Source organism: Callorhinchus milii, unplaced genomic scaffold, assembly GCF_018977255.1.
Source record: "Callorhinchus milii isolate IMCB2004 unplaced genomic scaffold, IMCB_Cmil_1.0 Scaffold3, whole genome shotgun sequence".
In the NCBI taxonomy this organism is placed as follows: domain Eukaryota; kingdom Metazoa; phylum Chordata; class Chondrichthyes; order Chimaeriformes; family Callorhinchidae; genus Callorhinchus; species Callorhinchus milii.
In genome coordinates this window covers 57235293-57258616 of record NW_024704744.1, presented here as the reverse complement: position 1 = coordinate 57258616, position 23324 = coordinate 57235293, and the positions used below count along the sequence as shown (strand labels likewise).

The 23324-nt window shown below is 43.4% G+C and overlaps 1 protein-coding gene across 2 annotated transcripts in view; it reads right to left on the bottom strand.

Annotated features, from left to right (window-relative positions):
- LOC103178901 (ezrin) overlaps nucleotides 1–21288 on the bottom strand; it is a 40415-nt gene extending 19127 nt beyond the window's left edge. The window contains exons 1-2 of one of the 2 annotated variants that reach the window (XM_042332943.1): nucleotides 21188–21288; nucleotides 3708–3791 (exon numbers count right to left, since the gene is read on the bottom strand). In XM_042332943.1, the coding sequence (XP_042188877.1) occupies nucleotides 3708–3791; nucleotides 21188–21199 (96 nt within the window). In that variant the 5' untranslated portion in view covers nucleotides 21200–21288. Of the gene's footprint in view, nucleotides 1–3707; nucleotides 3792–21187 lie in introns of those variants that run through there. The other variant, XM_007893885.2, reaches the window with a different exon arrangement.
- Nucleotides 21289–23324: the final 2036 nt, after the last annotated feature.

Here is a 23324-nt window from a genome sequence, read left to right as displayed (position 1 = left end):
ACCGACCAATCTTTATGTTTGAGCCTAAACCTGAGCATCAGCAGACTGTTTTACCATGTAAGACATCAAGACCTGAATCTGTCCTCAGCAGATGCCTATACATCAGGACTTTCTGGGGAGTGACAGGGTAAGTAGAGATCATTGGATTGTAGTCAGAAGCAGCAAGCGTTAATAATATGCAGCTCTAGACTAGGGCCGTCAGCATCTGCTCTGCATAGCTTGGCCCTATACTAAGTGATACCTCCTCAAACTAGACCATTACGGGAACTCAAACATGACATTTGGGAAGTATGATCAACAAGAAAAACAGATATTGCAGCTTTGAATATTTCTGAATCAAAGCAGTGATATAGAGCAGTGTGCACTGGCGGGGAAGAGCAGGGCTTGTATAATAATAATCCTTATATTTGATATAGCACCTTCCACATAAGGAGGTGTCAAAATGTTTCACAGGGTATACTGTAAAGTGTATTGACTGTGTGTTTTGTGGAAGTGGGAATGGGAGGATTCCACTCCCACTTTCAGCGGGAATGGAATCCTTCCCCTCCCGATCTCCTCGCTCACTCTCCCAACCAAGCACTTTGAGACATCTCCTGACAGAAAAGAGCTTCATTAATGCGAGTTGTTTGTGTGTGTGATATTGACTGCATTCCGAATTATAAGAAGCAGCAAAGTGTGGCTGCAAAGAAAAGCATTCAGGGTTTACCTTAAGAGTTAGCACAGATCGTACAGGTTACAATTTATCACACTTTGTATAAATTTGTATAAATTCTGCTTACAAGCAGAATGATAAAAGTATTATTAGGTTGTGCTTACTCTGAACCTAGTTATAAAGTCCACACACTGATAACTAAGGTGCTAACAAAGTTACTGTCTTTATATGCTTTGCAACAAACATGAGGAAAGCTGGACTGACAGTGCACCATAACAGTTAATGTTTTAATAAGTTTGCAATTTCCAGTGTCCAAATAGTATCCTCCGGGTAGAGGTCGATCAGACAAAGATCAGAGTTGCACAGCTCTGTTGCAACAGTGAAAATGACTTTGGAAAGGATTAGATTTGGTTGGGAAATAAGGAAGATGGAAAGGGCAGCGATATAAGCTGATTAGTAAAGAGGTAAATTAGGAGGACATTTTATTTTCACAGAATTGTGAGGATGTGGAATGCCCTACAAAGTACAATGGTCAAACAAGATCCATATAGATAGAGCTAGAACTATATAAAGATCTGAAGGAGTAATTTGCAGAGATAGTAATAAATAATAATAATAATCCTTGCACCAAATGACCTCTTCTGGGTGCATTAGTTCTATATAAGGGAAACTGACAAGTCACTTAAATATCACAGCATTTTATTTAGTCAAAAATAATCTTTTTGCTAAATTTTAGGAATTAAGATTTGCACACTTTGATGCCATTGATGACTCACTGATCGTGAGTGAAAAACTAGCAGGACCTGGAAGGACAGACCAGTCACTGGGGGCAGGGAATCATCCCACGCATCTCTGTTAACCCTGCAAGCCAAAGCCCTAACGGGTAGGATGCTCCTAGCTGAACAAGCAGCCGGAAAGCTTGCCAGATAGTGATATCAATGGCAAGCTACGCAGTTTTAGCTGGTCAGATTCCAGCTGGTACCTCAACGCACACTTTGGGGTCCCAAGCCTTGGCTGTTGCCAACTATGTCTAATACTTTCCAGAATTAAGTAAGCAGGATGTGTCCCTCCGGGAAGAGAGTGTGCATTGCATTCCAACAATCTAACTCTGAGATTTCCATGTGTAGGTGGGATACATGGAAATCTCAGCTTGGTTTGGATACTCTTAAGCATGGTGATGGTTTTCCACATGTGTCAGACACCCGGCTGACCAAAAAACGGTCACTCATTTCATGACTGTTTGTGGAACACTGCCTTGTGCAAAATTGGCTGCCACTTTCACCAAAATAGTCACTGAACTTCAGTGTAAAATCCTGTGAATCACTTTGAGACCCTGCAACGTGATAAGGTGTTATATCAAATGGAAGGATTATTAAACGCAAAACTATGGCGTAAATTGGGACTGTCTCCTATCAATCTGTGCAGCCTTCAGAACGGAGACTATAAAGATTTCCACACACACAATCATTGGCAGGCTTTCCTGCAAACTTTGCACAAAACGGACACCAATTAAACTCAAGTATGCCCACTCCATTCCAAACACACTGAAATATCCACTGAAATATCCATATATAGGTGAACTTCTCAGCAATCTGGTTTGGATATTCTTAAGCATTTGAATGGGTTTCTGTTGATGTCAAAATACTAGGCTGACCCAAAAAATCTCTCTTCCCCACCCCCCCACCAATTTCCATTGCTTTAGTTGCTAACAAGATAATGATCTTTCCATTTCATATAGCATCTTTTATGTTGGGAGGGTGTCTCAAAGTGCTTCACAGCATTTTACTGTAAGTGTGAGGACAGTATATTTTGCAGACAAACACAGCATCAAGAATAACAACTTTAATTTATGTAACAACCAATTTGGTTACAGCGAATGGCCCAAAAAAATCCTGACGTGAATGAGCAATTGCAATTTCAGGAGACTGTTGGCAAAACTGGGAGAAACTCTTTCCCCTTTTCGGAGAGTGATCTTTAATGTCCACCTGAACAGGCTTAATGGTTTAACGTCTCTGCCACTGGCCGTTGTGAAATTGAAACGTACGGATCAGGAAGATTACTTCTGGATAAAGGGATCCTCAGACGAGGAAGAGAGGGAGGTTCCTGGTAGAACAGACCTGTATGGCTTCACACACAAAAAAAAATTCCTGGAAGGAAATAAGCATGTATTCATGAAGTGACTATCAGCAAATTAAATCAGATCTATAAAAGAATATGTGCCTCATGAATGAAATGGGTGCTTTGCTTTAACATCGATGGGAGTTAAAATTAATAACTGAAATGAAAACAAAATCCACATCTGTGATAATATTTAGCTCAGTTCAGACATTCACCATATGATGTTGAGGGCCAAATACTGCAAAATACATTTCTATATAGTCATAATATTACAGTTAGTTTAAGGAGGACCGTAGGTTTTCCCGCTATTACATCACCTGTACAGTACTGCTGCTTATTGCTCAAATGTTTATGTTATGCAGCAGAATTTTTTTCAAAAACAATCTTTTTGCTAGAGGAATACAACAACAACAACAAGATTACATTTGTATAGCTCCTTTCACGTCAGGAGGACGTCCTAGGGGGGAATTCTGGCTCATTGAGGTTCATCAGCAATTCAAAACTGGCTGCTAATAGCCACAAGTCTGGGATAGACACAAGAAGTTTATTGGAGTGATGTACAATAAGGACATTTTCCTTGTATCTGCTTTGCTGCATCTTCGGAGCTAATAGCATTAGTCTTGTTTAATGGACTATTCAGTGGCCATTGTCTTATCAAACCACAGCAAACTCCTAGACCCTGTTCAATCTCTTTAACAACGGTGCTGAGTGTCGTCGTCAACTAAGATGGTCATCCAGGATCTCTAACACACAGTAGAACCTGAGCCACATAGACTTGGACCATCCCAGGTTAGATCTCAGGATAACGTCACAAGGGCCACTTCAACAGAACTCAAAGTGACAGGTTAGCGAAAAAGGCAAAAGCAAAAGCCTAAGAGAGAGAGAACGATGAAAGAGAGAGACTGAAGGAATGATCAAACAAAAGGTTTGAACTTACCTGATCAAAGAGTTGTTTGCCTGTAGTATTGGGCTGGATGGCAAATTCCAGCTCCGCATCCATGGTAGTAACACGGACATTAATCTGAAAAAGAGAGGTATTGTATATTGACTCGTTGTTTTGGTTTGGCGGGAAAGAAACAGCCAATTATGCACAGCAGTGTCCCACAAACAGTCGCGGATTGAGTGACCAATTTTTAAAATTGTTTTTTTTTGAGGGGATTCTTCTCCCCAGAAATGCGATCCACCAATCTACTAAAACCGGGTTTCTACTTGCTGCTAGGTAAGTAGAGGCGTATGGAGTAAGGAAACTTGCCTAAGGTTTCTCCCTGCCCAGGAATCAAATCCAGGTCTTCTCACTTATGAGGCGAGTGCTCCAACCAATACGCTACCAGATTCTCCCAAAGTGGGGGGAGAGGTAGGTTAAAGTTGCCATCAAACAGGTTTTTAAAGCCACATTTCAAAATCATAGAAATTTGCAGAACAAAAGAAGGCTAGTCGACCTATTGTTTTCTGAATCATTCCTTAATTTATGACCAGAGAAATTAATGAGTTCAGAAAGACTGCGATTGTATCCATTTCAATAAAGCATTAAGTTCAAAAGCAGTATTTGTCGACATACATTTATCATATGATTTTACAAAGAAGGAGTCATTGGGGAGTGGAGAACTAGACATTCAGTCTGCACACCACTGCTTCGAGGCAGACAAATAACCAGGTGTTATATTAAAAACAAATCTCATTTACATAGCGCCCATCGTGCTTCAAAGTATTTGACCTCAGAGAACTGAGATTTTATGATTAACCCATCAACAATCTACTTCATTTACTATTCAAATCCCCAACTTTTTTTGCTACAAGTCCACTTCATATTTGTCAATTTTTCTCAAAGTCTAAGAACCTCTGCAGAGAATAACTAATTTCTCATTGTGGTGAAATCCTTGCATTTGATATAGTGCCACATCACTTCGAAACATCTCAACAGTGTTTTCTGTAAAGTATAATGACTGTATATTTGTTGGCGACCTTAACATGTTAAAACATGGCTGAAACCACGAGGAACTTCAGAACTGCTGGGTCAACGTACATGTGAACCCCTCAATTCAGTGTGGATTCCTGCATTCAGATCATTGCCTGAAACATGCTGCCTGGTTTCTGAGGTGGCTAAATCATCCAGCATCCATAGGGGTGACGATACAAGGAAATGAGAATTGCAATTTTACAGCCTTGATGTTATATCAAAACATCTCAGAAGCATTTTACATGCAATTGCTGCCGAGTGTTGCAATCTTTTGTAGGCAAATAGGTTTTGTTAATTGCACCACTTTAACAAGATAGTAACCCCCAGCTTAAAAGTCTCCAAGTGCTGGCATTGTAATTACACTTAGTCAAAAATTCCAGCTCGCCCGACCAGAACCCCCATTTATCCGGCTTGCTGGGTTTAAGTGCCCTAACTTGGCTCTAGAAGTAAGAGTTACAGTACACCATACCATTAAAAGCTGCCATGGCTTTGTGATAGCATTTTCGCCCACAAAATATACAGTCAATTCACTTTACAGTATATTGTGTGAAGCATTTTCAGACGTCTCGATGACGTGATAAGGCACTGTACCAAATGCAAGGCTTATTTGCTCTGTAGATCTGTTCACATCCAACTGCAAACGATGCAGTAATAAAAAAAGTTTCACTTCCTGTTCAACTCAGTAAACACCTGAGAATGGAATCCAGTAACTCCTATTGGGTCATTCAGGGGATTAAAGCTGTGTGATAAAATGGAAGATTTACGACATCAGATGATCGGCAATATAAAAATAATTCTGAAAAACAATACCAAGGATCTGCCCACAACCTCCTCGGCTCCAGAGCGAAAATTGGGAACTCTTTGGGCGTTGATTAGTTGGTTGCATGTTCTTAATCTGCTCCAAAGCAGATGATTTTTAATAAGATTAATAAGGGCTCTTTCTACGTTGAGGCACATTTCGTCTTCAATTTAAGTGTCATTTCCTCCCCAGTTCGCCCCCGATGTACTCTGAACATCTTGAGTTGTGCTCCTGGTATGAAAGACGCTATGAAATTGTAAATCTGTCAGATAAACTCTCACCCACAGCTTTCTCTCTGATGGGAATGGGCCCAATGCAGTGAGGTCACGAGACCAACACAAATTTCTAATGAAGGTTGTTGCACAGAAGGACAGCAAGCACCTCACTTGGACAATTTCCAAGATGTTTATGCCCTCAACCCTCAGCTGTGGACCTGCAGGAGGTGGTACATTTTAATAACACATTCCATTTAATAAGCAGCATGGACCTAAAGTCAGGTGTAGGATGAGAAACCTTGAAGCAATGATAAGACGTTACGTGACAGTAAAGTGGTAAAGTGTGGCAGGGTACATCAAGGGCTCAGTCCAAACAACACTGATTCCTCTGGTTCAGTCAGCTCCACTTAAATTGAAATGTCACTTAAATTGAAGACGAGCTCAGTCCCCACTGCTTATGTGCAATCTCAGCAGAAGGTGTTTCGAGCATAAGTTTCTGTTTGCACATGGACGGACAAATCAGTTGGTCTGCGGGGGGGCGGGGTAGTGGGGCGGGCGAGTAATGAAAGTCTTATGTACGATTCATGAAGTTTACATGCAGAAAGGACGCAGGACTGATACATCAGAGAGGAGGGGAAAAATTAGAAACAATTTTTAAAATGTAATATCATTAGATTCTACACAACCACTTTGGAAGTTCTGTTAAATTCAATGGTTTCCAAGATCAGCTCTATTATATCCCGAGCAGTTTTTGGTTAATTTCCAACCAATGTAATATAAAGACCATCTATAAATGTTCGGCACTATTACGAAAAGTATAAAACACAGGGAACGTTGCCAGGAAGCCATGTGAACCAGTAGGATAACACTCAAAGGCAGATATCGTACATTTTTGGGTACATACACACATAACCTCAGTTTATTGCTGGTAAGCTAATCTGCACCTGTTCAAAAAGTGTCAGCCACACCAACCCTAAACGCTCAAGCTGCTGCTTCCAACAACGATTCTAGTCTCAGACACAAGGCCACTGGAAAAGATTTGCCTCGACTTTAACAACACAATGCATCACTGACCAAGAACATGTCACCAATACATCAGCAGAAATTTGGCTTGAATTCACATGGATTACAGTGGAATAAATCAAGCACCACACAACTATTCAAACAAACAACACTGATTCCTCTGGTTGAGTCAGCTCCATGATGATGTCTGGTTCTATACTGGGTGAGGTTACACGAAGAGGTGCTCTGAGGTAGGACTGGGTGGATATGCAGTGAAGGCAGGGTTGGGAAAACTGTCAATGCGCTCCTTACACTGGTCAATACTCACAGCCTGAATAACACAAGTGGCCACTTATACTGGAGGAGAGCCAGCACATTTGGGACCAGATCTTACTCAATCAGTCTCTTTAGGGGAGGAAACACTGGTAAATTCCATAGCATGAAACACAAAGAATGACCCAAAAAACCCTGCCTCAACTAGGAAAGAGCAGACGACAGTCAGAGCTCACCCTCCAATTTTAGGGGCTGGTTAATATTAACAGCTTCCTTATCCATGTCACTGAATAATCATTTGCTTCTTTTAAAAAGAAACTGAAAAGCGCTGCACAAGCATCGAGGAAATGGCCTGCGACGGTGACATCATTCAAATAAAGACCCTGCAGCTTTTCCTGTAATGCCACATACATAAAACGACAGACTGGAGTTACAGTGAGCCCTTTCATTAAGATATCGTAAGCAGAGAAGTTATTCCTCCTGCACACTAGGCAGCTCTCGGGATTTGCACAGAAGAGTCAATGTTTTGAGGTAATGAAGTGGGGGGAGTGGGGAGATATTTGTATGGACTGCCCAGTAGATGTTTCAGTTCTAGGGTGGACTGCAAGGGGATTCACTAGATGCACAACATCCCAATCCTGACTCTCGGGAGCGAGCTTCTTCAGTTTCCTGGTGAATGTAATAGAGGCACTGACCAGGTTGAAATGAGATTCTAAAAATACATCTGAACCTCCAAGTGCTGGGCATGGAAAGTAATAGAGTTAAATCCTAATCGAAAAGAAAGGGATGAGAATACCATTTTATTTAACCTCCTGATCAAGTCCATGAGATTGGAAGATATTTACATATAATCCAAACAGGCCAGCGTAACTCTGCCTAACACAGGTATGTCATGCATTACATGAAATAAAGTCATGCACATCAAAAACAACTACACACATAGGAGAGCAGAGAACAAGCACGTCACTCCAAGTGAGGCAGAACATAGTCCCCTCAAAAAAAACTTTTCAACTTGAATGATCAAAGAGAACACACCTTCATCTCAAACCTGATACCGATCGATAGGATTCGTTTTTTAAAATGAATGATTTGATATTGACCTTTCATGTCAAGAGGATGTGTGAAAAGGCTTCATATAATTTACTGTAATGTATAGTGACTATATTTGGAAGTGAACGCAGCAGACAATTTGTAAACAGCAAAAGGCCATGAAGTGAATGACCAATTTGTATTTTATTCTGGGGGAATGATGACCAGGAGAAATTCCTTCCCTTTTCCCCAGGAGAGATGACCGAAGGCGAGGTCAAAGACGAGGTCTTTAGGCGGAACTTGAAGGAGGGGAGGGAAGGTGTAAGTCATAGGTACTCCAGGAAGGAGTTCTAGAGAGTGGGGGCAGATCTGAAAGCTAGACCGCCAATGGCGGAGTGGGTAGGTCAGAGACCTAGCGGAGAAAGCTGACAGGTTGGTAGAGTCATTTACAAACACTTTGACTTGGTCTTTTTTCCTTACTGAGAAACCTAGATCAAGGCCAAGGCTCATAGTTCCAGACAGCAAGAGTTGGGGAGAACTTTGGCAAACTTTGGAAGCCTGAAGGAAAGGGAAAAAAGTTCAGGTGAGAACGTCCCTTCAGTCCATTTGATCACATCCTCCCAGAATCCCTATCCTAACATCCTCTAACACTTCCAAATCTTCCAAACGAATGTGATTTCAAACAGAGTTTTAACATCAAAGTTTATTAAATAAGTTGCACTCTTACAATACTGCAGGCAGAGCATTTGCATTTCCATTATACAAAACAGTTCCTCCCAGTAACGCCACACCAAACTACTTTAAATACCGACCTGAACAGAAAGTAAAACTCACCGAGGTGCGTGGGTTGTTACAAAACTGCAATTTTTACAGGAAAAAAAAACTGACTGCCATCTTCCCTACTAGATAGACATTCTACAGTGATACAACTTCAAAAACTGCTGACACTCAGATATGGACACAGTGAATTGCAGGAGAGAAACTACTGTACTCCCCAAACTGGAGAACTCTTCTGTGTTCATAGGTGGTTTACATAGGTGTTAACAGGGGATAGTTCATTTGGGTATTTATTTGGAACAGTGACATTTAAAGTATCACATCAAAATGCAGCTGCTTATTATTTTCATGTGCTATACATTTCTATATACCAGGCTGTAATGCTGGGCACTGTTTTGCAATAAGATAACTTATTCAAAGGTGGTTTTATAAGTAATCTGGGGGATGAAGTGCCCAAACTTGGCCTCAGTAGTTTCTTCAAATTTCATGCCTCAAATCAAGCACTATAACTGTGCACATAACAATACTGCAACCGTAGCAGTCACAACTCCAGGACGTACAGAGAGGATTTCTGTTCCTCATCTCAGCTGGCGTATGCTCCACAGTATGGAGGAAACAATTGGCTCCGCATCCAGCTCCATCCTAAGAAGCTAGCCTAAGCCTCTCTTTCCTTTCTAGATGTTGAGTGACATGCTGAACTTTTCCAGAAATGTTGGTTTTCAGTCCTAAGCAAAGTAATGTGGTTGGAGAAGAAATCAGTTACAAAGGGTAAACGCTTCTGTTACTGGACCTGGTTCTGCAGGAACACCAGTGTCGTGGGATGGCCTCCCGACGTGACAGGCACCATGCAAATTTAATTTGTGGTGTAGTTATTATTGTTGAACACCTGCTACACAGTCCACTCTAAAAAGGACACAGCGAGTCAATTGTTACTTTATTTAGATATCTCCCCTTATTAGATATCATCTCCTCCCCCATGGAGTCCTGTAGCACATTTGTTAGAGCACTCGCCTCGCAAGCGAGAGACCTGAGTTCTATTTCTAGCAGGGCCAAATGTTGGGCAAGTTTCCTAAATCCACACGCCCCTGTGTACCTACCCATAAGTAGGAACCCAGTTGTTAGTCGATTGACGGATTGCATTTCTGGGGGTAATAATAGCTTAAAAATTAATAATATAATAATATTGTCTCTTAATCCATGACTGTTTGTGGGACACTGCTGTCTAGCAGATGTCTTAAGGTGCTATGTCAAATGCAAGGATTATTATTACCCAAGATCAATAACCTTACTTGAAAGAGGTAAATCTTGATAAATTACACACAATAAATCTCTCTTCCTGAAAATTCCTCTCTCTGTAGATGAACATGCAATGCACACAGTAAATCTCTCTCCCCCTGACTCAAGACGAAGCACATCCCAAATATCCCAAACAGCCTAATCGACAGATACTTACCCTTTATCTTGTTACCCTATAGAAAGTGGTAGCTCTCAATTTTCCTTCAATTGAACTCACCAATAACTATTCATCATCAGAAAAAGCTTTTAAATACAGCATCAAAGAAATAAGATTTCCAAATTAGCAATTTGTCGGTTTCGACAAACACCACAGAATTGGAACGATGCACCCGAACAGGCACGTAACTTCCCTGTGAGATTTAGTTAAATCTGGTAATAATTCAATAAAACATTCAATAAATGTTCTGATCAACTGTAAAATACGGTCAAATTGTATCTTCGGGCATTAAATACTTATCACTGAGGTGCAATCTGCATTTTTGCTAATAACTATGAGTTTGAATATTGAGCAGAATTAAAAAGCTTATTTCTTTCTGTTCAAGACATACCGTTGGTGGATTCATCTTTAACGTATTTTGGTAACTTGTTTATTTGTTGTCAGAAAGGACCGCACCCAGGTTATATCATCTATTTATAGTTTCAAGGTCTAACATTTGACCTGATCATTTTGTAAGAAGATCACCTTGTCGAAACCAAGATTCAGGATTTGAATTCACACCAGCTAGCATATTTGGGCACTTGAAGCTTTCATTTCACATCCACATGTACAGAGTCACAGGGCATGGAAACTGGCCATTTGGTCTACGTGAACCCCACCCCTCCTATTCCCCTCACATTTATAATATAATAATAATAATAATCCTTGCATTTGATATAGCGCTTTTCACGTCGGGAGGACGTCCCAAAACGCTTCACAGAACACACTGTAAAGTGAATTGACTGTATATTTGTGGGCGAACGCGGCAGCCAATTGCACACAGCAATGTCCCACAAACAGTCGTAGATTGAAAATGACCAATTTATTATTGTTTTTGGTTTTGGAGGGATTATTATTAGGCTCTGTGTGGAGTAAGGAAACTTGCCCAAGGTTTCGCCCTCTGCCTGGAATTGAACTCAGGTCTTTCGCTTGCAAAGCGAGTGCTCTAACCACTGAGCTACAGGATTCCACAAGCTATAGGACTCCACATTTATCCTTCTATTCCCTTCTCTCTCACATATTTTTCAGCTGTGAAGACCACCTAATGCTAACAAAGCATAGGGTTTGTTCTTCCAAGCTGGTGTGTCAGAAGAGAGAAGATTTCAGCATTAAAGCACCAAGGTGGCAATACTGGAGTGGTGAGTCTTGCACTGGTGACTGATGATACAATTATTACACCATGGTACAACATTGAAGCAAAGCTTACTTAAAAGTTTTCCTCACGAGGTATTGACACCAACACAACAACTGCATTGATAATACTGAACCAGCACTTAAAAATTACGTGAGCACAGGAGGAAAAAAACATACGATTATGGAGATTGGCAAAACATCTATCTGCTAGGCTCCAAAAACATTCACCTCGCAGCAGCACTGGGTCGCTGCTGGCAAAAGAGGTTTGGGCGTAAATATTCTTTTTGACCGAGCCTTCAGCTCCCCTCTCGACTCTCTTCCCCCTCCTCGCTCCCTCCCTTCCCTCCCCTTACCCTGACCATTTCCCCCCTGCTCGGGTCATGACCCAACTGTGCAGCGCCTTGGGACGTCCTCCCGACGTGAGAGGCGCTTTATAAATGGAATCTTGTTGTTGTTGTTGTTGTTGTTGTTGTTTTTCTCCCATGTAAACCGCTCGCTGTGTGTCGTGTACAATCTCAGCTCCCATCAGATATTGGGTCCAAGACAAGATCTTACAACTGAGTTATATATGTAGGATTCCATGTAGCAAACTTTTCCCTACATGTTCCTGCCACTCCCTGCCACCTGCCTGTACCCTCCCCTCTCGCTGGTCTATTGTTCGTTGCGTCCCATTATTGACATCCAAGTCTTCAATCACTCTGCCTCCGCTGTCTGAAATTCTATTCCAAGTTCCTTTTCTTTTCCTCCTTTCCTTACCTTCATAACTCTTTTAAAATAATCGCTTTGGCCATGCCTTTGGCTAACAACCCCAAATTTCCTCACATTTTGTCCCTGACCATTCAAATCGACATTGTGATATATTCACCCTACGTGAAAGGCACTATAAAAGTACAACCTGTCGTGCATGAATGCCCTGCAAAACAATGCTCAACAGGTTCTTCTGGTTTAAAGTAAAGCAAGGAGAATTACCAATAATGATATTTTAAAACAAAAAAATAATTAACTGATTGAAACTGGAAGCTAAAGGCACCGCTAAGTCCAATGTGGCACAACAAGGTTTCCGATTTGGTCCCAGGTCCGGGTAGAATAAACTGATCTAAATCAAGGCAATAGTTTGTTCCTACAATTAGCTTCACGATCCCTGGATTAGGAAGGGGAAAAACTCAGTTAAAGTTCTCAGTCTTGATCACAGTATAAAGATCATAAGGTTCGGAGATGGGTTTCCCTCCCCCTCCCCCCACCATGTCCTGCCAGCACTTACTGGGAGACAGGTCATTGGGGCAAAATTATGTATGCAGTCACACCAAATGCCTACAGAGAGAGGATTGGTGAAAAGAGGAGAATCTTTTGCCATCCCAACAGCTAAAATCAAGGAGGGTTTAATAAAATTGACATTTTTAAATAAAGTATGTGGGGGTGAGCGTGTGTTTCCAGACTGAAACTTGGCAACAATCCTTCTAATAAAACTCACTTAGCCTTCCCTGAAGCTTCGAACATAGAGCATCTCTTCTAGGTTACATCACTCAAGAGTACATTTACTACAGGCACACCTCAACTGTCACAATGAAATAAGAGACACACCTTTTTTTGTTTAGTCTATTTATTATTGTTACTGCAAATATCTGATTATTTTATTGTGCAGCGTCGTCATAGGACATGACTCTTCGGCTGAAGTCTAAGAGGTTTAAAGTTTTAAATTAGTAACATGCAGCAGGGAGCGCTCTGATGAGCCAAAATGCTTTAAAAATAAGCAATCTTGAGGCATCTACATATTAGCCTCATCGTCAATCTTGTTTTACAGAAAGAAAGAATCTTTTGAAAACAAACCTTCGCTACAGAGGTTAATTGGCTAACAGTAATAAGAATCACATCTGTAAACTGGTCTATCACCAGGTGATGAACCTCAGCATTCTCAGCTAATATGCAGTTTCTGGTATTTTTGGGGCTTTCAAACCACACATTACTCAGACTAGCAGCTTGGAAACACTTGCACAAGCACGGCCATTTTCAAATTGAAAAGGACTTCAATGCTCAACTAGAAAGGATTGCTCAAGTGTGATATCTGAAAAAAAATTAATGCAATCCTTACATTAGGTATAGCGCCTTTCACATCGGGAGGACGTCCCAAAGTGCTTCACAGGATATACTGTAAAATGCAGTTACTGTGTTTTTGTGGGCAAACATGGCAGCAAGTTTTGCACAGCAATGTTACACAAAACAGCCATGAAGCGAGTGACCAATTTTTTTTTATTCAAGGGGTTATTGGCAAGGACACTGGGAGAAATTCCCTGCTCTTGTTGAATAGTGCCATGGGATCTTTCACGTCCACTTGTACATGCAGAAGGGCCTTGGTTTAACATCTCAGCTGAAGCACGATGAGGAAAGTATTATGTTCAGCTGTGATTCTCTCTGCCACACTCCAGTCAAGTAACCCAACATTCAGTATCTTGGGCTCACAGATGAAGAATGGCAATTTGGCAAGGTAATAGACTGGAAGTTTCAGATACCACATCTTCTCTGCCGAAATTCTGCTCCAATTTCACATCTTCTAGCAATTTAGAGATAGAGCAAGAAGTGGCAAAGGACTAGTTACTAGTTTCCCCGATTCCTCATCAAAACACAGTTAATAAATTGTGGTTTCTATTTGCCCTTCACGTCAGTCACCTGTTTCATGCTGCAGTACGATTTCGTGCTAGTTCACTCAATAAGCCATTCTTCACATGTAGGAGTGACAGCCTATATACAACTGCAGTGAATGAAGGGGAAGAATATCACAGCCTAGCAGGCTCCGGTACTCGCCCAATAGCCAAACACTTTTCTTTAACATGTCACCTTCTAATGATCAGAAGTCGCTAATTTCCCTCTTCGTAACCCAGATGATACCTAGGTCAACTGAAGAGCAGAAACTATTGCCCAGCTTAGGTCAGCAAAATTAGCAAATATAATACAATACAAATTTATATAATATAAATAGCACCTTTCACTTCTGGAGGACATTACAAGACGTAGATGAAATATCCATCTTTTGACCTTCAGATCTGTATGCCAGCTTCACTTTGGGCTCTGCCTTCACTAACAAGGTGTGCTATGTTTTTTTTAAAATCAGTTGAAGAGACAGTGATTAACTTGCTGGAATCCGTCCAGTGTATGATTCACCTGTTTAGTTAACAGGTAGTTCCACAATTATCTAAATGAGGCACTCCTTTCTCAAGCCCTCAAAAGAAACTTTAGGAGAGAAACTGTGACTTCTACAATGTAGCAGTAAGAATAAGCATTCATTTGCTCGAGCAATGATGATCAATCTTTTCGGTCGGCCAACAAAATAAATGTTCTTCATTAAATAGTTCTTGACTTATGCTATAAATCAATCAAGAAAAACACTACCGATCAAACACGACTTACCTAGACAAAAGTACAAGTATTTTGGTGGGGGGGGGGGAGCTTCTTAGCGACCACTTGGGCTGGAATGGGCCATAGTTTGGCTGGCACTGTGCTAGGGAATATACTAGGTGTCAATACTCCACGCAAGACTGAGTCAACTCTGATATTTCATCCAACTATTAATCTGATTGTTTTTCTGAACAAGGAATCAGAGAGGTGAAGAAGTGCTGGAGCCCAGGAGTTAGAACCTCAAGAGACAGGCATTTATGAGTCCTAGTGAGCTTCACTGTTGCACTGAAATGTTGAAAAATATTTTTAATTTCCATACAACACGCTTTCCAACCTAGTTTATGCCCAAACATAGCGGATAGGTACTGAGTGTAGCGAACACTAAAATACAGTCCTGTGGCTGGGTCTTTACTATACCAGACAACCCCTGTACAGTGTGACTGGATTCTAGCCTTGCAGGATAAAACATAGCCACCTTCCAGGTTGTTAGGTTGCTGCTAACATCACAGAAATGCACTTGAATCATCCCAATGTCAATTCTGCACAAATAATGATAATAATAATGTGGTCAGTCAATCCACGACTGTTTGTGGAACACTGCTGTATGCAATTGGCTGTCGCGTTTCGCCCACAAAGTATACAGACAATTCACTTTACAGTATATTCTGTGAAGCGCTTTGAGACGTCTAGAAGACGTGATAAGGCGCGATATCAAATGCAAGGATTATTGTTAAAATATTCTGAGAACTGTACATACTGAACAAGGTTAACTCTTGAGGTGAAAAAATAAGCTTCTACACAGACCACAATTTTATCACAGTTTGACTGCCATTTAGTTTCCGCCGCTTTACCAGATTCTGATGAGTCTAAGGCCCCTTCTTGCATCAAAAATTGCTACTGCTTTGAAAGTGATCAGAACTGCCGAGTACCAGCGCTCATTTTTGGCACAAAGTCATCCGGTGCCATCACATGGACCCAGACCTCATCACAAGTATATATCCCAACACACCAAAGATTGCGTGATCAAGCAAGACCTTGCCTTTAGTACAGTGCGTTACACCCTAAGGAATAGCAACTACTGTAAACAAAAGGTTCAAGCTCAACAAATCTGGCTTCTTCTTTAAAGTTTATGAAGAATGTAACGAGCCTTTCAGCCACCGAAGCTCTACCTCAACCACCACCACCAACAACAGCTTGCATTTATACAGAGCCCCTCATGCAAGGTAGCATCCCAGAGCACTTATAATAATTTGACAGATTTGTAAAATCCACACAGAAAGTGGTTAGAGGGCGGGGGGCAGAGAAACCTCATTGAGGGATACTAATCCAAAACTTACCCAAGTTTCTAAGTGAAGTGCCTCAACACCCCCATTTGGTAAATCAAGTGTCTCTACCATCCTATTTGGAAAATCAAAGCTCTTCCTACTACTGTTCTACAAACTATTCAGTAGTTTGAATTTTCCCCTCTCATCAGACTTAGTTTGAAGAATACTTAATATTTTGGGTTTAATTTTGTATAAACCATTTAATAGCCCTCAATAACCACCCCCACCTCCAAACTACCTTATTTGTAGATTGTATGAATCTTCTATGAATCTATCAAGATATTGTACAGATTAAAGTCCTAGTTTTTCTTTATGGTCTTTTTTCACCAGTTAATATATTAAAAATACATTTCACAACCGAGGCAGGAGATGGTTCAGAATATTTCCAGAAACGTCTGAACTCGGTGTTGCATATGTCAAACTAAATCTCCATGTAGGCCATTTGTATATTTCTGTTATTCCAGTCTTACTCCTCGTACAATTGACTATCTGGCAGCTCTGTCACCTCTGGCTGTAGGCGGAAGTCTCACATTGCCTCTATTGTTAAACTAGTTTCCCAGAAAACAAGCTTTGTCTCAAACACCAATTTATTTCGCTGCAGCATTTTTAACTCTCTACAAAGACTAAGTGTGCAAGTCTTCAGAATACCTCTGCTGCACAAGAATGCAAGAAAACAGCTGTTGATCTGCTGAGGATGATTCTTCCCTTTATTATGAGCCTCCACCCCTTTATCTCCATATTTATAGCACTCTTTACCAACTCTCTGTAATACCAGGAATATTTATTGTGGCTACAAATATTCCTCCTCCCACAAGTGAAATGAAAACACATCACACTCCTGTCTTTCCAACAACTTAAGACTGGAGCGCCTTACCTCCCTAATGCCATCCACAGGCTTTTAAAGCCTAAGCTCATTGCCATAAGCCTATCCCTTTACCAATCTTTCTTCTCTTATTCTTTTCAACCCTGGTTGTAGCCTGCATTATGGGTCTCAGCCACTGATCCAAGTAATATAAAATTCTATTTGCATTTCAATTTATAAATTATAAATCAGCAGTGTTTTTCAGACGCTCCTGGATTAATAAGATGTAATGTAAGCACTGTGTACACACCCATGGGAGTGCCACTACTTTTGTGAAAAGCTATTTTATTCAATTCAAATTGCAGATGAGGAACCCTTAAATGGGTAGGCTTACAGTCTATTGAATTCAAATCCTTGCCTGTTTTTAATATAAACACAGTATTGAACACTGTTTACTGCTCATTTTCCAATACTGCGTTCCATTTCAAAGCCCTGCACAAACTGTAAGAATAAGAAATAATGTAATATAGCACCTTTCATGTCAGGAGGTCGTCTCAAAGCTCTTAAGACAGGAGTTACTGTATAGTGACCATCTTTTGTAGGTGAACAGGGCTATTAATTTGCATACAGCAATGTTCCACAAACTGCCATGAAGTGAATGACTGGTTTTATTTGAGGGATTGTTTGTCAGGAAACCAGGGGAAACTCCCTTCTCTTTTTGAGTAGACCATGGGATCTTTAAGGTCCATCTGATCAGGCAAACGGGACCTTGGTTTAACATCTCATCTACTCCAACAAAACAGCACATTCCAGGCACTGAATTGGATGTCAGCATAATCTATAAAGTTCAAAATTCCAACATGGGTCTTGAACCCATAAACCTGTGACTCGAAGGCAAGAGTGCTATCAACTGAGCCAAACTGACACTGCAAGTCAGGACAATATGAAGTGTACAAAAGCATTCCCTCCTTCTGCAAAAAATGACATATTAAGTAGTATATTAAGTGAACTGGAGAAAAGATAGGCAAATTGAATTAAAGTGTTCCCACAGACTTTCTGGCAGCACACGCTCCTAGGTTCCCATGGTGTTCATTCAACTAGCAAAGATCAGTTAAAACTGATGACTTTCAGTGATTAAAAGTTGTGCACTCAGAAATGTACAAGATGCAGGAGCTCAGAACACGTTAATCATTACCTTTGAAGACTTTGAACACTGCTCAAGCAAGCTAGCAGCCAAAGGTTTTGGTCGTGAAAGTCACATGCCAAGCCTGCCATTCCACAATTAAAAGGTGCTGACTCTTCTCTTCCTGCTCCTACTCTGGCCTCACACTTATCTTGGATGTGGAAAGACACACATGAACATTGGATTGATAAAATGTACCTCTGTATTTCGGTCATCTTTCCCCTCCCCTCCAGGTCCCACCTTCAGTTACAGTGTCCAGCCAGAATTGACAACTGTCATTTTGGGATGTCCTCCTGACACGACATGAAAGGTGCTCTACAAGTGTAAACTATATTCTATACAATTGGACCTTTAGAAAAAGGGAACAAGGCAATCCACCCAATAGTTTTGACCACAGGGTTCCATTACTCTTGTCGGGAATTCCTCCCCTTAAATTCTGTTAAACTTGGGATTGCAACCAATGCACAATTTGGATATGGGTTATACACACAGCCCAATAATGCTAATGTTCACATCAAGTCCAGAGGCTAGAAAGCAAAGCAAAGTGAGGGCTCTCAACAACTAAACACTGCCGTTCACTGCTTTGAATTGTGCCAGTTTTGGGTGTATCACAGCACTGTTGCAGTAGTTGACGTCACCAAACATGTCGTCCCATGTGTCAGATAATGTCAACCGCTCTCAAGGTGCCACCACTACCTTCCTCAACTTCATAGCCACAAACTAAGTATGGGATTAGAGTAGCCAAACAAATAGAACGATCTTCACTAACTTGACAAAACACACATACATTAGAATGCTGTTTACCTGAATAAGTGAGGCAATATGGCAATGTCCCTATTTGGATAATGATCATAGAATGTGGAGTCCTGTAGCTCAGTGGTTAGAGCACTCGCTTTGCAAGCGAGAGACCTGAGTTCAATTCCAGGCAGAGGGCGAAACCTTGGGCAAGTTTCCTTACTCCACACAGAGCCTAATAATAATCCCTCCAAAACCCAAAACAATAATAAATTGGTCATTTTCAATCTACGACTGTTTGTGGGATACTGCTGCGCACAATTGGCTGCCGCGTTCGCCCACAAATATACAGTCAATTCACTTTAGAGTGTGTTCTGTGAAGCGCTTTGGGACGTCCTCCCGATGTGAAAAGCGCTATATCAAATGCAAGGATTATTATTATTATTATAGAGCTTGCATTGCATTGATCCAGCAGAGAAGCAGAAACTCGCATTTCAGTGTTGCATTTAACACGCTGACCTTCAAATACTTTCATTTGACATGCAAGTAGGTCCTCCCTAACTGGGGCATCCCCTTCAAACCCATTCTCTTGCTTTGACCTTCTGCACTTCTATCTCTGATCTACTGCTCTTTCTCACTCAGTGGCTGAGGCTTCAAGCTACTAAGTCCCTGCTCTCTGGAGCTCGCTCCCAAGATCCATTTGCTTTGCTCCATCTTTCCTTGCTTTCACAATATTTCCTTTAAAAAAAAGTGTACTTGTGCTTGTGGCCAACACCCTTACATTCTCTTTCCACTCCTCATTGTTAAATGCTGGGAAGTTCTGTCAACCTTAACCTCCGTGAAAGGCTCTGTGTAAAGTGCAAGTTAAAATTATAGCCTTGACAAAGGCTATGAGACAGCCATTGTACCCGATCTGTTCAAAATCTGAATGTCTAGCACCGTAGTTACTTAAATCTAAAGTGCAGGTTTTTTCCCATTAAAATTACCTTCTAAAATCAGGGTGCACTTTAAGATCAACGGCATCTTAGACCCACAATAACAACCCTTTTCTTCCCTCCTCCAAACCTTCTAAAATCTGTCCGTGCCTTAGATTTGTTCCATTGATGGATGACAGCAATTAAATTTGTGGACACACACATTTGGACCAATGTGCTGCTGGTTCAGGTACATAAAATATTTGATGTTCTTTTGTGAAATGGGAATCTTAGTATATATTTTCCGCCTAGAAAATGCAGTCACTTTATAATGTATACTGTGAAGCGCTTTGAGACATCTCAAAGAAATGGTAAGGCGCTATATCAAACACAAGGATAATTATTATTAATATATATGGCATTGCTTAATAAATAAAAGCGTCATTCTAATGTCCTCACTGTTCAAGAAACGAACACATATGTTTGTGAACTCTCAAAAATTCTTCCACAAATCCTTCTGTGCTGTACATTTTTCCACAAACCCATGACCGGTCTATATTTAAAGTGTCCTCCCCTGGATTACAGTAAGTAAGCAATGCTTCCCCTCGGAGTTTCCATAGCGATCTTCCCAAAACTTTGGAAGCAGCTCTTTTGCGACAAACGGCCGCATTGTTCCACCGCACAGAAAAATCACCGCTTGGTAGGTTTTAAGTAGGTCGGCCGACCGTCCGTCCCTGATTTCCGGGGACGGTCCCGGATGAGGTACTGTGTCCCTGTCGCCAAATTTGCCCCGTCTTGATTTCAGCAACAATCTGAGCAATAATATCCTAAAACGGATACGCTCCTCAGAGAGACGCCGGCTTTAATCCGACAGCCTTCCCCGCTACCGCCAGCGCCGGGGATTGCGGTGGCTTCAAGTTATCTTGATGCGCGTCCCCGGATTTGGTTTATGAAACGCGGGGGCACCCGATTCTTAAACCAAACCGCTCGGGGAGGGAGGAGGTCCAGTCCCGCCATTAAGCACCGACTGCAAAGTCAATTACCCGCAGAAGGCGGTGAGGCGGGAGACGGGAGGGAGAGGAGGCGCGGAAGTAAAGATCGTTATTATTATTAATAATAATTAATAATAATAATTAATAATAATAATATTAATAACAATAATAAAATAAAAAAAAAACCCTCCCCGAGTTCTTTCTCCAGGTCAACCCAGCGGGTTTGGTGCGGTGCTGCTGGGCTGGTTTTTGCGGGTTCCCCGCAAGTGAGCTGCGGGACAGGTGCGGGGTGTGCGCGTGTAACCCGCACGCAACACGCAACCCCTCCCCCGGTTTGCTCTGTGGCGGCTTGAGAAGCAGAGGCAGACCTGTCCTGCGGTTTCTCGGGGGTTACTCACCGGCTTCGGCATCTCTGCAAACAGTCAGTGGTCCTCCCGCCCCGGAGCTGCGGTGCCGTGAGGTGTGGGTCAGACACTGAGGAGAGGAGGAGAGGAGGAGAGGAGGAGGCGCCGCAGTCCTCACCGATCACCTGCCGCAATGTGCGGTGCAATGGTGACGCCGGGGCTCTGCCCGAGGGTTGTGCCTGAGCCTGGCCCTGCCCCCCCCCCCCCCCTGGCCCTGCCCCCCCCCCCTGCCTGGCCCAACACACCCCCACACACACACACCACCCCACACACCCCCCCCCCCCCAAACACACCCCCACACACACACCACCCCACCCCCACACACCCCCCACAACCCCCCCCCCCCCCCCACACACACCCCCCCCCCCCTCCACACACACACACCAGCCCCCCCCCCCCCACACCCCCACACACCCCACCCCCCCACACCACCCCCCACACACCCCCCACCCCCCCCCACACACACACCAGCCCCCCCACACACACACCCCCACCCCCCACCCCCCACCCCCCCACACACACACACCCCCACACCACACCACCCCCCCCACACACACACACACACCCCCCCCCAACACACACACACACCAGCCCCACCCCACACACCCCCCACCCCCACACACACACACACCCCACCCCCCCACACACACACACACCAGCCCCATCCCCACACACACAGCCCCCACCCCACACACCACCCCCCACCCCCCACACACCCCACACCACCCCCACCCCCCCCCCCACACACACACCAGCCTCCCCCCCACACACACCAGCCTCCCCACACACACCACCCCACACCCCCACACACACAGCACACAGCCCCACACACACACACCCCCACACACACACACCAGCCTCCCCCCACACACACCCACCCCCACACACCCCCCCCCCCCCCCACACACACACCACCCCACACATACCCCCCCCACCCCCCACACACACACCACCCCACACATACCCCCCACACACACCTCCCACATACCCCCCCCCCCCCCACACACCAGCCCCCCCACACACACACCAGCCCCCCCCACACACACACACCACCCCACCCCCCCCACACACACACACACCAGCCCCACCCCCACACACCAGCCCCACCCCCACACACACCACCCCCCACACACACCAGCCCCCCCCACACACACACCACCCCACATCCCCCCACACACACACACCAGCCCCCCCCACACACACACACCAGCCCGCCACACACACACACACACCAGCCCCCCACACACACACACACACACCAGCCCCCACCCCCAACCCCCCACACCAACACCTTCACACTGGGGGTGCAACTGACACAGAGCAGCCAACTAGAGGGTGAGGGGTCGTGTAGGGCGAGAGGGCAGCGAGACATCTCCCAACTCCCTGTGGAGAGTGAGCGGAGATGTCACTCCTCAGTTAATTTCCCCTAAAAAGATCTGAATCCCGGAACCTATGCTTTTCACTGAAAAAGTGACCCTTTCGCAAGATTTTTGGGGAAAAAAAAACATTCTTTAAAAGCGCAATTTCTTGCACGTCTGTGTGCAATCAGAATAACATGTCTTACAAAAGAAACACTACCCTTCGCCATGAAGAAGGTTTTGCTTTCGGACCCAGGTTTCCAGGTTAAATCTACACAGAAACGCTCTGTGCACATTGGCGGCGTTTCCCGGGAAGCGCTCTGAGGGGTCTGAATGCTGCGATGAGGCGCGGCACCGAATGCAATGATTATTATTATAGCATTTTTTCACTGAAGAGCCCCTCTTCCCTCCCGCATCGCTTCCAGTCGCCCTTATACCCGAACCCCAGCTATATCCTCAACACAAGCTGGTCAGCTCCTGCTGGTGCCACTCCGTCTGGCAGTGAATGCCCCCCCTGATGGCAGTGCATGCACCTTCGATTGGCAGTGAGCTCCCCACCGACCGGTTGCCAGTCACCCCCCCCCCCACAACCACCATCCCGACTGGCAGCGAGCATCCCCTGACTGGCAATGAGTGAGTGCCCAGTGCCTGGCAATGGTGACTGGCAGTGAGTACCCAATGCCTGGTCATGGTAACTGGCAGTAATGACTGGCCGTGGTGCCTGGCAGTGATCACAGCTCTGTACCTGTGTGTGTTTGCCGGCGGGACATTAA